General features: G+C 42.2%; 1 protein-coding gene across 4 annotated transcripts in view; it reads right to left on the reverse strand.

Annotated features, from left to right (window-relative positions):
• LOC137347661 (rap guanine nucleotide exchange factor 1-like) overlaps positions 1-12,648 on the reverse strand; it is a 196,543-nt gene extending 183,895 nt beyond the window's left edge. For 2 of the 4 annotated variants that reach the window (XM_068012321.1, XM_068012320.1), the window contains exon 1: positions 12,393-12,646. In XM_068012321.1, the coding sequence (XP_067868422.1) occupies positions 12,393-12,417 (25 nt within the window). In that variant the 5' untranslated portion in view covers positions 12,418-12,646. Of the gene's footprint in view, positions 1-12,392 lie in introns of all 4 variants that reach the window. The other 2 variants (XM_068012322.1, XM_068012319.1) reach the window with 2 other exon arrangements.
• Positions 12,649-15,015: the final 2,367 nt, after the last annotated feature.

Genomic DNA, 15,015 nt, shown 5'->3' on the forward strand with positions numbered 1-15,015 from the left:
CCAATTTTGCATCCAACTTGCGGCATTTCCCTGGATCCCATGGGATTTCATTTCTTTTTTTTTAAACCAGTCTGCCATGTGGGACCTTGTCAAAAACCTTGCTAAAATCCATGTAGACCACAACAACTGCACTACCCTCATCTATCTTCCTTGTTACTTCTTCAAAAAATTTGATCAAGTTGGTCAAACAAGATCTTCCCTTAACAAATCCATGCTGACTATCCTTGATTAACCTGTGCCTAAGTGACAGTTTATCCTGTCTCTCAGAATAGATTCCAATAATTTGCCCACGACTGAGGTTAAACTGACTGGCCTGTAGTTATTCTGTCTATCCTTCACTCCCTTTTTAAACAGAGGTATAACGTTAGCAATTCTCCAATCCTCTGGCACACCTGTACCCACCGCGGACTGGAAAATGATGGTCAGACCTTCTGCCATTTCCTCTCTTGCTTCTTTTAACAGCCTTGGATACATTTCATCTGGCCCTGGTGATTTATCAACTTTCAAGGATGCTAATCCCATTAATACTTCCTCTCTCCCTATGTTTATCACATCCAATACTTGACAGTCTTTGTCCTTAACTACAATATCTGCATCGTCCCCCTCTTTTGTGAAGACAGACACAAAGTATTAAGAACCATACAAATATCTTCCACTCCTACTACACATAGGTTACCTTTTTGGTCTTTTATGGGCCCTACCCTCTCCTTAGTTAACCTCTTACTCTTACTGTATTGATAAAACATCTTTGGGTTCACCTTGATTTTGCTTGCCAATATTCTTTCATGCTCTCTCTTTGCTTTCCTAATTTCCTTTTTGATTTCACCCCTCCACTTTCTATACTCCTCTTGGCTTTCTGTAGTATTGAGTTCTCAGTGTTGGACATAGCTTTCCTTTTCAGCCTGATCTTACCCTCTAGGCTCCTTGACATCCATGGGGCTCTAGATCTGGCCGTCTCACCCTTTTTCTTTGTGGGAACATGTTTACCCTGAACCCCTTGAATCTCCCCTTGAATGCCTCCCACTGCTCTGACACCGATTTACCCTCAAGTAGCTGTTTCCAGTCCACTTTCGCTAAATCACTCCTCAGTTTAGTAAAATTGGCCTTGCCCCAACTGAGAACTCTAACTCCTGTTCTATCTCTGTCCTTTTCCATAATTATATTAAAATTGACTGAATTATGATCACTACCACCAAAATGCTCTCCCACTGCCACTCCTTCCACCTGCCCATCTTCATTTCCTAAAACTGCGCCCTCTCTTGTTGGACTTGCTACATACTGGCCAAAAAAGTTCTCCTGAATGTACCTCAAAAATTCTGCTTCCTCCATTCCTTTCACACTAAAACTATCCCAGTTAATATTGGGATAATTAAAATCCCCTATTACTGCCCTATTGTTCTTGCACTTCTCAGAGATTTGCCTACATATCTGCTGTTCTATCTCCCTCTGACTGTTTGGGGGTCTATAATACACTCCCAGCAGTGTGATTGGTCCTTTTTTTGTTCCTTAGTTAAATCCATATGGCCTTGTTTGATGAACCTTCCAATACATCATCCCTCCTCAGTTTCCTTGACCAAAATTGCCACTCCCCCTCCTTTCTTATCCCCCTTCCTGTCGCATCTGAAAAACCTGTAACCAGGAACGTTGAGCTGTCATTCCTGTCCCTCAAGCCATTTTTCTGTAACAGCTATGATATCATAATGCCACATGTCTATCTGTGCCCTCAGCTCATCTGCTTTATTTGCTATACTCCTTGCACTGAAATAGATACCCGTGAGCATGCCAAACTCATTTTCTAACCCTAGTTTCCTCTCTTCCAGACTCATCCATTAGTTTTCCACCTTCCATTTTAATTTTTGATTTTGTCACAGCTGAGTCTCTGGTCAGGTCCCCATCCCCCTACCAAACTCGCTTAAACCTTTCCCCACCACCACTAGCAAAACGCCCCGCAAGGAACTCAGTCCTGGCTCTGTCCATCCGGCCTGTACTGGTCCCATCTCCCCCAGAGCCAGTCCCAATGTCCCAGGAATCTGAAGCCCTCCCTACTGCACCATCTTTCCAGCAACGCATTCATCTGTCATATCCTTCTATTTCTATACTCACTTGCGCGTGGCACTGGGAGTTATCTGGAGATTACTACTTTTGTGGTCCTGCTTGCTAATTTCTTACCTAGCGCCCTAAATTCTGACTGCAAGACCACATCCCTCTTTCTACCCATGTCTCTGGTTCCGATATGGACCACAACTGCTGACTGTTCAGCCTCCACCTTCAGGATGCTCTGCCGCCATTCAGTGACATCCTTGACCCCGGCACCAGGGAGACAACACACCATCCTGGATACACGTCTGCGGCCACAAAAACGCCTGTCTGTTTCCCCAACTCTTGAATCACCTATCACTATGGCTCTTCCAATCTTCCCTGTAACCCCTTGTGCAGCTAAGCCACCCATGATACACTGGATTTGGCTCCGGCTGCACTCCCCAGGTGAAACATCACTTTCCTCAGTATTCAGAACTGAATACCTGTTTGAGTGTGAGATGCACTTAGGGATCTCCTGCGCTACCTGCCGGATTCTTTTCCTCCCACCATCTACAGGCTTGAGAAATCCATTCCTGGCAGTACCTCATCAATACACAGTTTTTTTCCCCTGCTTTTTTGTCTTCTTGTCCTGCACCATTTGCCTCAGTCCTTCACCGAAGCTTCCCAATTTAGAAAAAATATCCCACTGCACATCATCACCTACCTTCAATTTGCAGACGTATATGACATGTTTCTGCCTTTACAGCCAGAGAACTATCCCTCATTCTAGCTCAGCATGTCAGTGTTGCAACAGCATTTATTTTTGGCAAAGACATACCCATGCATTTAACCCTAACTCTGCTAAGGGAATTTTCAAAGTAACTGCCAAGGACAGTATGTACATCAATAGTCCCGTTTGTAGGTCCAAGGGAGTAACAGCAAGACTGCAGAAAACACTGGCAAGACCATATTTGGAGCAGTCCCGAGTTTTGATCATTGCATTTTTGCAAAGGGGTACTTACTAGAAAGGGTTCAAGCAGAGCTAGGTGTCTAGGTGTCCCTGAGCTAAGAATGGGGAAAAACTGGGAATGATTCCTTTTCCTGATCATTATACTATGACTTCTGCTGGAAGTACACATGCAAACACTGGTCTCGGAGGAATGTGACTTGAGCGAAAACCACCACCCAGTTCAGTGTTTTGACGACACTGTTCAGGCCTGTACATCGTGAATGGTTGCTTGGGTGGGTACCAAAACAACTCCCACTGAACCACACCCCAGCATAAATTAATGCCATCAGAAGGGAAATGGGAAAATATATAAACAGTACACTAATACTGGTCTTTTGTGGCTCCCATTTCCTTATACCAATATACATCAAAATTAAGTTCAATGCCTGAACACTTTTTCCCTTCTTGAAGGCTTCACAAGCTCATCTAAGCAGGGTGGTAGAAAACTAAATACTGTTTCAGAATGAGCTGTAAAGATGATTAAAATGTAGCAAGCTAGGTATGTCATCCAACCCGAGGGAGCATGCTCTATGCTTCACGATATTCTTTTCACAAATCAAATGAACACATGATTGTGGCTGCAGGCAGATCCCAGCGACATGCAGTCTAAAGACAAAACCACAATCTCTTGCTGAGAAACAACACCCCACACAGCGTATTACACATCTTTTAATTATGTTTTAAATAAATCTATTCAGAAATAGTCTCATTCATGCTAGGCTTTGGGTCCATGAGAAGTTGCCTCCCAGCAAGGGCTATCGTCACAAGTCACAGGGAAGTGGGTATCAGCAGACAAGAGCAGGCAACCCTGATACTGTACTTTCAAGCAGGGGCCACAGGATAGTTATTAGAAGCCTCAGCTGGCATTTCCCTGCTTTGACAATAAATAAAAGCAAAATACTGCAGATGTTGGAAATCTGAAATAAAAATCAGAAAATGCCGGAAATATGAAGCAGGTCGAGCAGCACTTGTGGAAAAAAAAAAGTAATCATGTTTCAGGTCAATGGCCTTTCATCACAGTGAAAGCAACTGGTCTACGTATTTCAGTGTCACACAACATGGCAACTTTACATACAGAGGCATGTGGATGGGACTAAGTTACACTGGGCAATTGCCAGGTGTCACTCTAAGCACTTGGTCTGTGGTAGCAGAGTAAATGAAACAAATACCAGAGACAAGGATATACCAATATGTATCAGTAACAAAATCACTTGGTCAGTAAAAATGATGGTGGTGGGAAAGGGAAAGAAAGCAGGTTGAGGGAAGGGCAGAAGACAGGCAAGAGCCTGAAGAGACCAAAAAGTGAAATAAAATGAGGGAGGTATAAGGAAGTTAAAACTGAAACACCTGAGCAACTACATTTTTATGCCATATTTTGGAGATGAGCAATTCATAAAAAAGTACCCCAAGAGAACATAAGAAATAGGAGGAGTAAGCCGTTCAGCCCTTCGAGCCTGGTCCGCCATTCAATGAGATCATGGCTGACTTTCTAATTCAACACCATTTTCCTGCATAATCCTCGTATCCTTTGATGTTTTTAATATGTAGAAATCTATCGATCTCAGTCTTGAACATACTCAACTACTGAGCCTCCACAGCCCTCTCTCTGGGGCAGAGAATTCCAAAGAGTCACCACCCTCTGAGTGAAGAAATTCCTCCTCATTCCAGTCCTAAATGGCCTGCCCCTTATTCTGATCTAGATTGCATGCAGTAAAATGCTGTGCCACAATCATTACTTCAACATCTTGTCAAAAAGCAACAGACTAGATTACAGCCCCGCAGTGACACTTCAAACACATCTGTCAATCCATCAAGCAATATTTTAGTATCAAGCAGGAACAACTGAAAGAAACATCAACAGGAATTTTACCAAGAAATTATTTATTTTCTTGAAAACTCCTATATTTCACTAAACAGTGAGACATTCCCCATTAGTTCTTGCCAGCGTTAAACTGACACATGAATCTAGGCCAGTTTGGCAACCCTGTGCTGAAAAGAGAAGAGCATTTAAACAGCAAGGTAGTAAGAAATTAGGATGCACATGACATTCTGAAACATGAAGTGCAAATTGGGAAGTTCGGAAAGTTCAATAAAGTGGAAATTCTGAGTTACAGAAGGAAGTGGAAATTCTGACAATGCTAAAAAGGAAACAAGTCATGAAAATTTTGACAACTATGAGGTGAAGTTCAACTGGAAAGTGACAGGAACAGAAACAATCGTGGCTTTGTTAACTTGAATAATTCAAGCTGACTGTTAACTGAAGAGGATCAAATACCAAAATAAGGAAGAGAGAATCTGAGCATTAACATTTACATTGTGAAGTAGAAATGGGACTTGAACCACTGCCGGAAAGGAATGTTATTGGGACAACTGCAAAATCAATTCAGCGATTCTGTGTCCTGTATGGATTGTCAGCTTTGAACAGACTTCAGTGATACCAATTTTTGATCACTCCTGCTATTATAAAGGAACACAGATTTATTCTGAGTAACTTACCAATTTTGAATATGGATGGAGGAACTTTTGGCAATTAATTGCCAAATGTAAATGCTCAATGGTGACATGAAATGAATTCTAAGTAAGTTCAGCGTGATTTCCTAAGCATATATACTGTACAATTTTTAAGATGAGGTCAGGATGTCAACTGCGTCTCCACATATATTACTGTACCACCGCAGAACTTTGACTAATCTGAACTCTGTCTACTTGGTGTGCAACTTAGAGGTCAGCCAGCGTGGTTAATCACAGGACTGTAGCTGGTCTGATTAGTAAGTTTGCGGACGACACAAAGGTTGGTGGAGTTGCGGATAGTGATTAGGATTGTCAGAGGATACAGCAGGATATAGATCGGTTGGAGACTTGGGCGGAGAAATGGCAGATGGAGTTTAATCCGGACAAATATGAGGTAATGCAATTTGGAAGGTCTATTGCAGGTGGGAAGTATACAGTAAATGGCAGAACCCTTAGGAGTATTGACAGGCAGAGAGATCTGGGCATACAAGTCCACAGGTCACTGAAAGTGGCAACGCAGGTGGATAAGGTAGTCAAGAAGGCATACGGCATGCTTGCCTTCATCGGTCGGGGCAAAGAGTATAAAAATTGGTAAGTCATGCTGCAGCTGTACAGAACTTTAGTTAGGCCACACTTAGAATATTGCGTGCAATTCTGGTCGCCACACTACCAGAAGGACGTGGAGGCTGTGGAGAGGGTACAGAAGAGGTTTACCAGGATGTTGCCAAGTCTGGAGGGCATTAGCTATGAGGAGAGGTTGGATAAACTCGGATTGTTTTCACTGGAACGACGGAGGTGGAGGGACGACATGATAGAGGTTTACAAAGTTATGAGCGGCATGGACAGAGTGGATAGTCAGAAGCTTTTTCCCAGGGTGGTAGAGTCAGTTACTAGGGGACATAGGTTTAAGGTGAGAGGGGCAAAGTTTAGAGGGGATGCGCGAGGCAAGTTCTTTACACAGAGGGTGGTGAGTGTCTGGAACTTGCTGCCGGGGGAGGTGGTGGAAGCAGGTACGATAGCGACGTTTAAGAGGCATCTTGACAAATACGTGTATAGGATGGGAATAGAGGGATACGGTCCCCAGAAGTGCAGAAGGTTTTAGTTTAGGCAGACATCAAGATCGGCACAGGCTTGGAGGGCCGAATGGCCTGTTCCTGTGCTGTACTGTTCTTTGACTTCCTCAGTGATGGACACATTACCTAGTATGATCCATCTGCCTAACCCACACAACCCAAAAGCTTCACCTGCATCAAGAAAGCAGGTACTGAAATGAAAATTGATGCTTCCAGAGGGACAAGATGCTAGCATCTGGGTCAAATTTATGTGCACACATACAGCACTCAAACGACAGATAATCCAGTTATTAAATAGGTTGGCTCTTTGACAGTCTGCTAGCATGCCTTTTTGCTGGCTCTATTGCAATATTCAAAATTTCGGTCACTCAGTCACTTAGCAGAATTCTATTGTTCTCCTAATTTGGCATTTGTGTGAGCGCAGCAGCATAGCTCAATATTCCCTCACACCTCTTAACGAGGCATCCATCTCTACAGTACAACTAAAGCACAAGACAAATCTAAAATCAAAGAATACAGTCCCACCTTAGAGTAACACCAAACCTAAAAAGAAAAGTGTCAAAAAAGCAACTATTTCAAGAGATTAAATTCATGGCTCCAATTACCAGATCTTTATTACAGTACAATACCATTACACTAATATGCCAGCATAACTTAAAAGTTATTCAGGTTAAAAATCTATCAACCAATTGCGTTAAGCATTACAACCAAGTCGGGAAAAAAGTGTATCCCTGAAAATGCACAAAGTGTCTCAGTCCTTACATTTGAAAAGAAGATAAAAGAGATGATGGAGTAAAATCGAGACAGTGTTGGGTTACTCCAACAAAGAGCAAATACAGACATGATGGGCCAAATGTCCACCATCTGAGCATCCATGCTTCTATTCCTAAACAGCCAGCTTCTTGCTCAGCTTAAATCTGCAGCAGTTTCATTGTTGAGCTACTATATATTCAAAGGCTTAAAGGAACTTTATACCTTATTTCTATTTGGAGTACAACACACCCTCCAAAGGGTATAGGTTTAGTGCATTTGATCCCACTTAAGAGGGTAGCTGGTGTGACAGACATGACAGCAAGCCTATAACAAACTCCACACTGCCCACTAGGAAACTCTACCAGGCTCCATGCAAATTGGAATGCACAGCTGCAGACTGCTGGCAGATTAGTGGGAGTTTAAATTTTATTCTAATTTTCCAATATTAGAATTCTATTAATCCAAGTCCAATTAAAACTAATCAATCATTCAGGTAACTTGGAACATATGAATTAACTATAAAAATTCAGAGGCTCAGGAGCTCTGATGCATTATAGAAAAACATCTGCAGTATATAACCAAATATTTGTCAAACAATTTTTTCAGAACCAGCGGTTGAGAATGGATACAAACAACGGACAATCAATAGCGACATGTTTTAAGCTACATAACTGCATAGTTCAAAACACGCACCAGGGAGCAAAATTACTGCAGTTTGAAACTTTTCAGTCAATTTTCTGACATAAGCATGACACAACCATCCTGACTTGGAAATAAATCACTCTTCTTTCATCGCCATTGGATCAAAATCCTGGAACTCCTGCCCTAGCAGCAGTGTGGGTGTGCCTACATGGATTGCAGCAGTTCAAGAAGACAGCTCACCATCACCTTCTCAAGGGAAATTAGGGTTGGACAAAAATTGCTGACCTCACCAGCAACACCCACATCCCATGAACGGGAAAGCTAATTTCCAGCTATCCTGAGGTCCAGGCTGTCAGTTTCAAAAAGGTGGTACATTTCATGAGTAGGATAATGCATTTCCAGAAGAAACCTTCAACGCAAGTTCTCAGAATGCTCATCAGTTTCAGTAATTTTTCATAAATTCAATAATCAAATTAGTGTCGGCACACTCATCCTGATAGCAGAGACCCCTCCAGCAACAAAGTACACTTGAAACCTCAAAGAAACCTAGTTTGCAATGAAATGTTGCACTCAGATCAGATTTGAGTTGAAATGAGGATTGAATTATACATCAAGATTATGGCACAATTCAGCATTCTGCATTAAGAGCAAATAAACTGAGGCAATAGCCAGTTTGCCTATATGGAACCATAGAACTTTACAGCACAGAAGATCATTCAGCGTATTATGTCTTTACAATATCAAACTAAAACTAATCCCACTGCCCTACCATCTCCCCATAACACAGTATCTATCTCTGCTGCAAAAATATATACAATTTTCCCATAAAAGATGCTGTGGTCATTGCCTCACCCACTCCCTTTGGCAAAGCATTCTATGCTTGAATAACATAAGTAAATTTTCCCCCCCTCCTCACTCTCAATGACAATTTTAAATTGATGAACCCTTGCCACAATCTTCCCCAACCAGTGGATACAGTCTTTCCTTATTCACTATAAAGGCTTTATTAAATCTCTACTTCACCTTCTCTGCACTAGTGGAAAAGGATACAGGATCTCAAATCTCTTCTCATAACTTTCCCATCCCAAGCATCATTGTGGTGAATGTATGCTTTATGTTCTACATGGTTTTAATGTCCTTTCTATAATGGGCTACCAAAAATGTAGAGTCATTTAATTGTACATATTCTTCACGACTTCTTTGTTTTTATTGAATGGTTTTATCTACCTGCACACAATTTTATCAAATGCATACTTCCAGTCCTTGTTTACCTCTCAATATTAAAATTCATCTTCAATCAACTTGCTCATTCTGCTAACGTGTGTCGTCCCAATGTCTTTGTCGATGCTCATCACTGCTTGCCAAACCCGTTCTTCACTTTTAGGTCATCAAATTTCAAGATTGCACTCCCTATGCCCAAATCATCTACAAATATTAAGATTGAAAAAAATCATCTAACACTGACCCCAGGGTTAATCCTTCTCCATTCCTATCAACACACATTTATCCTAACATTCTATTTGCTTGCCAGCTGACTTTCTATCCATGCTGCTCCATTTCCTTTCATACTACATAGCTGAATTTTTCTTTTGAAAAAAAAGTTAGCAGCCAAAATAGTACATGACTATTCTACATCTGCTGCAGACATTAGATTTTTTTAAAAACTCTACTAATTCTCAAATTCTGGAGCCAAAGTCAATGCCTCTCTCTCTTCTCTCCCAACCCCTACCACCCACCCTCACCCAACAAAAAGCACAAAAATAAAAAGCTCAATATTAACTGCAACCTTTATGCTTGGGTAAATTTTATTTCCATGCTTGTATGGGGTGGGTCTTCTATTTAAGACTGCAATGCACAACTTTACGACAAGATAACAAGAAAGAAAATAAATTAATGCAGGACACTAAACAAATTGAAGCAGTCAGAAGACCACAGCTTCTGTTCATTTACAGGATTTCAACACAAGGAACTGAAAATCCAGGTAAGCAAAATACATCAACTGTCACTGAAAGATTCTCATGCAGTTGAAAAAATCTCAAGTATACAGCCAATTTAGAGATACAGACCACCGAAACTATAGAAAGACTGCTTTCATTTTTAGGAAGTCAGAAAATTAAATATGTATTTTAAATCATCCACCCTCACCCCCACCAATAGAATACAACACGGTCATGGACTGAAAGCAGCTTTACGTTCCAATATAAATCAGCGCTGGGGCATAGGACTATTTTTCTGAAGCTGTTACATTCACTTTAATGGAATCCTTTGACGGTATGGAAATGAGTTGGTCGCTCTACCTTCAGTAGACACAACCACCGCATTTTCCAAATCACTTCATTACAGTGGCCTTCAATTTAGCTCCAATAATTATGTAAAACCATATGCAAAATTTTAACTCCCTGACCTCAGCTATCTGCTTCAGAAAAATTACAAATACACTGCACTACAGAAGATCAATACAATCATAGAATTCCTCAGCACTACTGATATTTGAAAATGTAGCTTAATAGCACAAGACATGAAACATGCAATTGTTAAATCTTCCACTCACCAACCCAAAAAGGGAGAACCATTCTACTGATGCATGTCCTGACACTGGCCTACTTATCCTGTAACCACTTAACAGAACAGCAACTTTGCTTTCAATACTGGTTTACAGCATATACTCAAATATGCAGTATCCAAGCTCCCAACTTGAATTATGAATGTAGATAATTAGAGTTCACTCTATTGATAACATTGTCCTCCCCATCGCACCCCCCACAAACAGCAATTTATTTCTCTTTACTCCTTCCGCCCCACAAGTAAATACAGCTTGAGCATCTTTTCTGTTGACATTTTTTCCTGAAGTAATAAGACACAAAAAAAGACACCATCACAATGGGCCAAATGGTCTCCTTCTGTTCTGTATCACTCTATGGTTCTATGATTCAACCAAGTGAAGAATTCAACTATATATCCATGCCAGCACTAACACCAGCTGCTGCCACCTCAGTAACACCATCCGACTCCACCCCGGCCTCAGCTTATCTGCTGTTGAAACCTTCATTTATGCCTAGACTAGACTCTACCAGTACACTTCCGGCCAGCCTCCCACATTCTACCCCCGTAAACTCAATGTCATCCAAAACTCTGCTGCCCATGTGTTTACATGCATCAAGTCCTGGTCACCCACCACCTCCGTACTTGCTGACCTACACTGGCTTCTGGTCAAGCAATGCCTCAATTTTAAAATTCTCATTCTTGTTTTTAAATTACTCCATGGCCTCACTTCTCCCCATCTTTAATCTCTCCCAGCCTCACAAACCTCCAAGATCTCTGTGCTCCTTCAATTCTGGTCTCGAGCATCCCCAATTTTAAATCGCTCCACCTGTGGCAGCCATGCTTTCAACTGCCAAGGCCCTAAGCTCCAGAAATCCCTCCCTATACATCTCCACCTCTCATTCCTCCTTTAAAAAACTTAAAACTTTAGCCAAACTTTTGGTCATCTGCCCTAATATCTCATGTGGTTCAGTTGCTGGGTAACGCTCCTGATAAAGCACTCTGGCACGGTTTATTACATCAAAGGTGATTTATACATTGTTGTTGAAACGAGGAAGGGGAGGGGGGAAAATCATTGACCTCACACTGAATCAGAGGTCACTGAACCCTCTATCCACAAAGAAAGTAGATGGCTGAGCTTCAAAGATGTACACAGCAGTATGCCAACAGTACAGGACAGCAATACACCCACAAACTGTGCAAGTCCACAAAGACCCAGGATGAAAGTTTGGACCCAGTTCCTCATACAACAGAATCCTAACCTCAGCATTACCGTCTGCAGGGTGGCAAAACCAAATTATGTACCCACGGGAAAGGTGTGGGGGTGGGGGTGGGAAGAGAGAAAGAGAGGGGCCTCTCCCCCTCCCTGCCCCCACCCCTATTCTCCGGCGCCTCCTGGCGATGGTCCAGGTTCAAGCAGGCGGGGGGCGTGAAATAATAGTGAAGGAGGCCCAGAAGAAACAAATACAAACTGAGTGACTCGGGCTGCTCTTTCGCAGTCTCTTTAAAATGAACAGCACATTCCCGTTAGTTACCACCCGACTTGTCCCATGCGAAATATCTTTTGTTGATTTGCTCTTTAGACATTTACAAATGAGTAAGAATACAGTTCACTGCATTTCCCACTTCCAAGACAATTAGAGGAGGTTAAATGAATCAGTGAATAAAATAAATACAAATGACTAGCATGCGCCAAGAGGAGTCTACACTGAAGTGAACCGCAACCCGCCTCGCCGCGGCCTACGCGTCCTCAGATGCCTCGGGTTTTCCAGCGGGGAGGAGGGCAGCCGAGGCTTTGGCTCGCGGCTTCATGACCTTCAGCTTCCCCCGCGTTATTCACCCACCTTGTTTCTCCAGCTTCCCGGACATTTCCTGACGCCGGCCCGCGGATTTTCTTTTCCCCTCCTAATGTAGAGAAATCACGGTCACTCGGTCCCCATGATGCCCCGACTCGGCCGTTGCCCGGGCTGCGTCTTTCCCTCTCTGAGGTAACTGACTGACTCTCTCACTCACTCAGAGCCTCCGGCCGCGGGAGGAGGGGACCCACCGCGAAGGACTTTTAAAAAAGAACAGCCCCGACCGAAGGATGAGCCCGTCCCTGCCCCAGCCGCCAAAGCTCGCCCTCCCGCCGAACATAGCGCCGCCTCGCGGTCGGAGGATAGCATTACCTCGACTTCCCCACGCCCTCTATGAATCGTCTCAAGATGAATTTAACAACTGCCTATATTTCGATAGCGCCTTTAACTAATAAAAACGTCCCAAGGCGCTTCATAAAACAAAATATGACACTCAGACCCATAAGGAATATTAAGTCACAGGTAGGTTTTAAACAGTGTCTCAAACGAGGAAAGAAAGTTAGAGAGGTAGAGAGAAATTAAACTTGCTGAGCCTTTATTAGAATAGATTTTTTTTAAACTTGCATTTTATATAGCACCTTTCTTGACTTCAGGATGCCCCAAACCGCTTTACAGCCAATGAGGTTGTAATGTAGGAAACGTGGCAGCCAATTTGCAGGGGGCAAACTCGCACAAACAATAATATGATAATGACTAGGATAATTTGTTTATGTAATGTTGATTGAGGGTCAGATATTGGCTAGGCCACTGGGGATAACTCCTCTGCTCTTCTTCAAAATAGCGCCATGGGATCTTTTGCATCGACCTGAAAGGGCAGACAAGGCCTCAGTTTAACGTCTTGTCCTAAAGATGGCACTTCTGACCATGCAGCATTCCCTCAGTACGGCACTGAAGTGTCAATCTTGATTTTTGTGTTAAAGTCCTGGATTTAATTGTATCTTTAAGGTAGAAACATTACAAAGTATTTCACATAAGCATAATCAGGCAAAAAAATGACACTGAGCCAAAGAAAGGAACTATTTGGGGGAATGATTAAAAGCATGGTCAAAGAGGTCAAGGAGGGTCTTAAAAGAGGAGGAAGAAGTGGAGAGGTTTAGATTCAACAATTCAATTCAACAATTCCTTCCCTAATTCTCTCTGACTCTCCAACAGTTTCTCCTCCTTTAAGACCTTCCTTAAAACACCTCTTTGCCCACTTTTTAGTCACATGTCCCAATATCTTCTTCTTTGGTTCTTTCAGTACTGAGGGGGTGCTGCTCTGAAAACATGAAATATAGGTAGAAAAGGCAAAATACTGCAGATTCTGGAAATCTAAACAGAAAATACTAGAAATACTCAGCAGGTTAGGCAGCATCTGTGAAGGAAATCTGGATAATCTGTTAGGAAAACAGCAGTAGAGAGAATCCACTGCAATTCACTCAGAATTTTGAATGAAGTTTTAAGGTGATTGGCAGATGAACCAGAGGCAACATGAGGTAAAACTTTCCTATGCAGCGAATGGTTAGGATCTGGAGTGCGCTACCTGAGAATGTAGTGGAGGCAGATTCAATCATGGCTTTCAAAAGGGAATTGGATAGTTATCTGAAGAGAAAATAATTGCAGGGCTATGAGCAAAAGTAGGGGAGTGGGAGTAGCTGAGCTGCTGTCACAGAGAACTAGCATGGACATGAAAGGCTGAGTGGCCTCCTTCTGTACTGTAACCATTCTATGATACCATAAGAAGAACAAATATTGGGTTGGAAGTTGCTGCAGCAGGACATCCCACATTGTGCCTGGTTAGTTGGACTATTTACTGCACCCTCCAGCTCAAAATCTTTTTTGCCCTGTAAGTTGCTGGAAGTGCGAACTGATAACAGTGGGGCGAGGGCAATATCCGATCTGGGATCTTGATGCACAATGGGACTAACAGTGTATCTCCTTAACCAATGGGATTTAAGGATTAAGAAACAAAGAGGGAGGACTGAGAACGAGGGTAAATTAGAGTGGATGAATTACAGTCAAATCAGGTAAAGGAAGAGAAATAATGAGAGGGAAAGATTGGATTAAGAGATAGAAAAAAAAGACAGGAAAAGTTTTTTAAAAAGTACAATTTTACATTTGTAAATCTCTAACAATGATTCACTACCAAAAGGGATGAGACTTTTACTCATTCATTTTCTGGGCCAGAGAGGATAGTTGGCAATCATTAACAATTATCATGTCATTAAAAGGATACGTATGCTGTTAATTACTGGGTTGTGGTTAGTTTAATGGGCAGATAACGTACAAATGCAGCAATTTCATGAAATGAAACTCATAAAAAATCACTCGTACTTACAGAGACTTTCACCTGTTAGCTCCACTGCAGTGTGTACCCAAATCCAGTGCAGTTATAGTACAGGTGAGAGACCGGTATCTACTCAGTGATATTGGTGCAGGACACCGAGTTGTACTGCTGGCTTTATACCTTTCTCCGAGCTCAGTGCTTGCATTCACAGGTGCACAGAGCTGGCATCCAGATTCCAGTTTAAATTGTTATCAGAATGTAAACAAAGTGTTGACAGGAAAGTCAGCCCCAAGCTAACATTATAATAAAATAAAAGTTAAGAAGGACCTAGGTTGGACTGGCGAG

Source organism: Heterodontus francisci, chromosome 32 (assembly GCF_036365525.1).
Source record: "Heterodontus francisci isolate sHetFra1 chromosome 32, sHetFra1.hap1, whole genome shotgun sequence".
NCBI lineage: Eukaryota > Metazoa > Chordata > Chondrichthyes > Heterodontiformes > Heterodontidae > Heterodontus > Heterodontus francisci.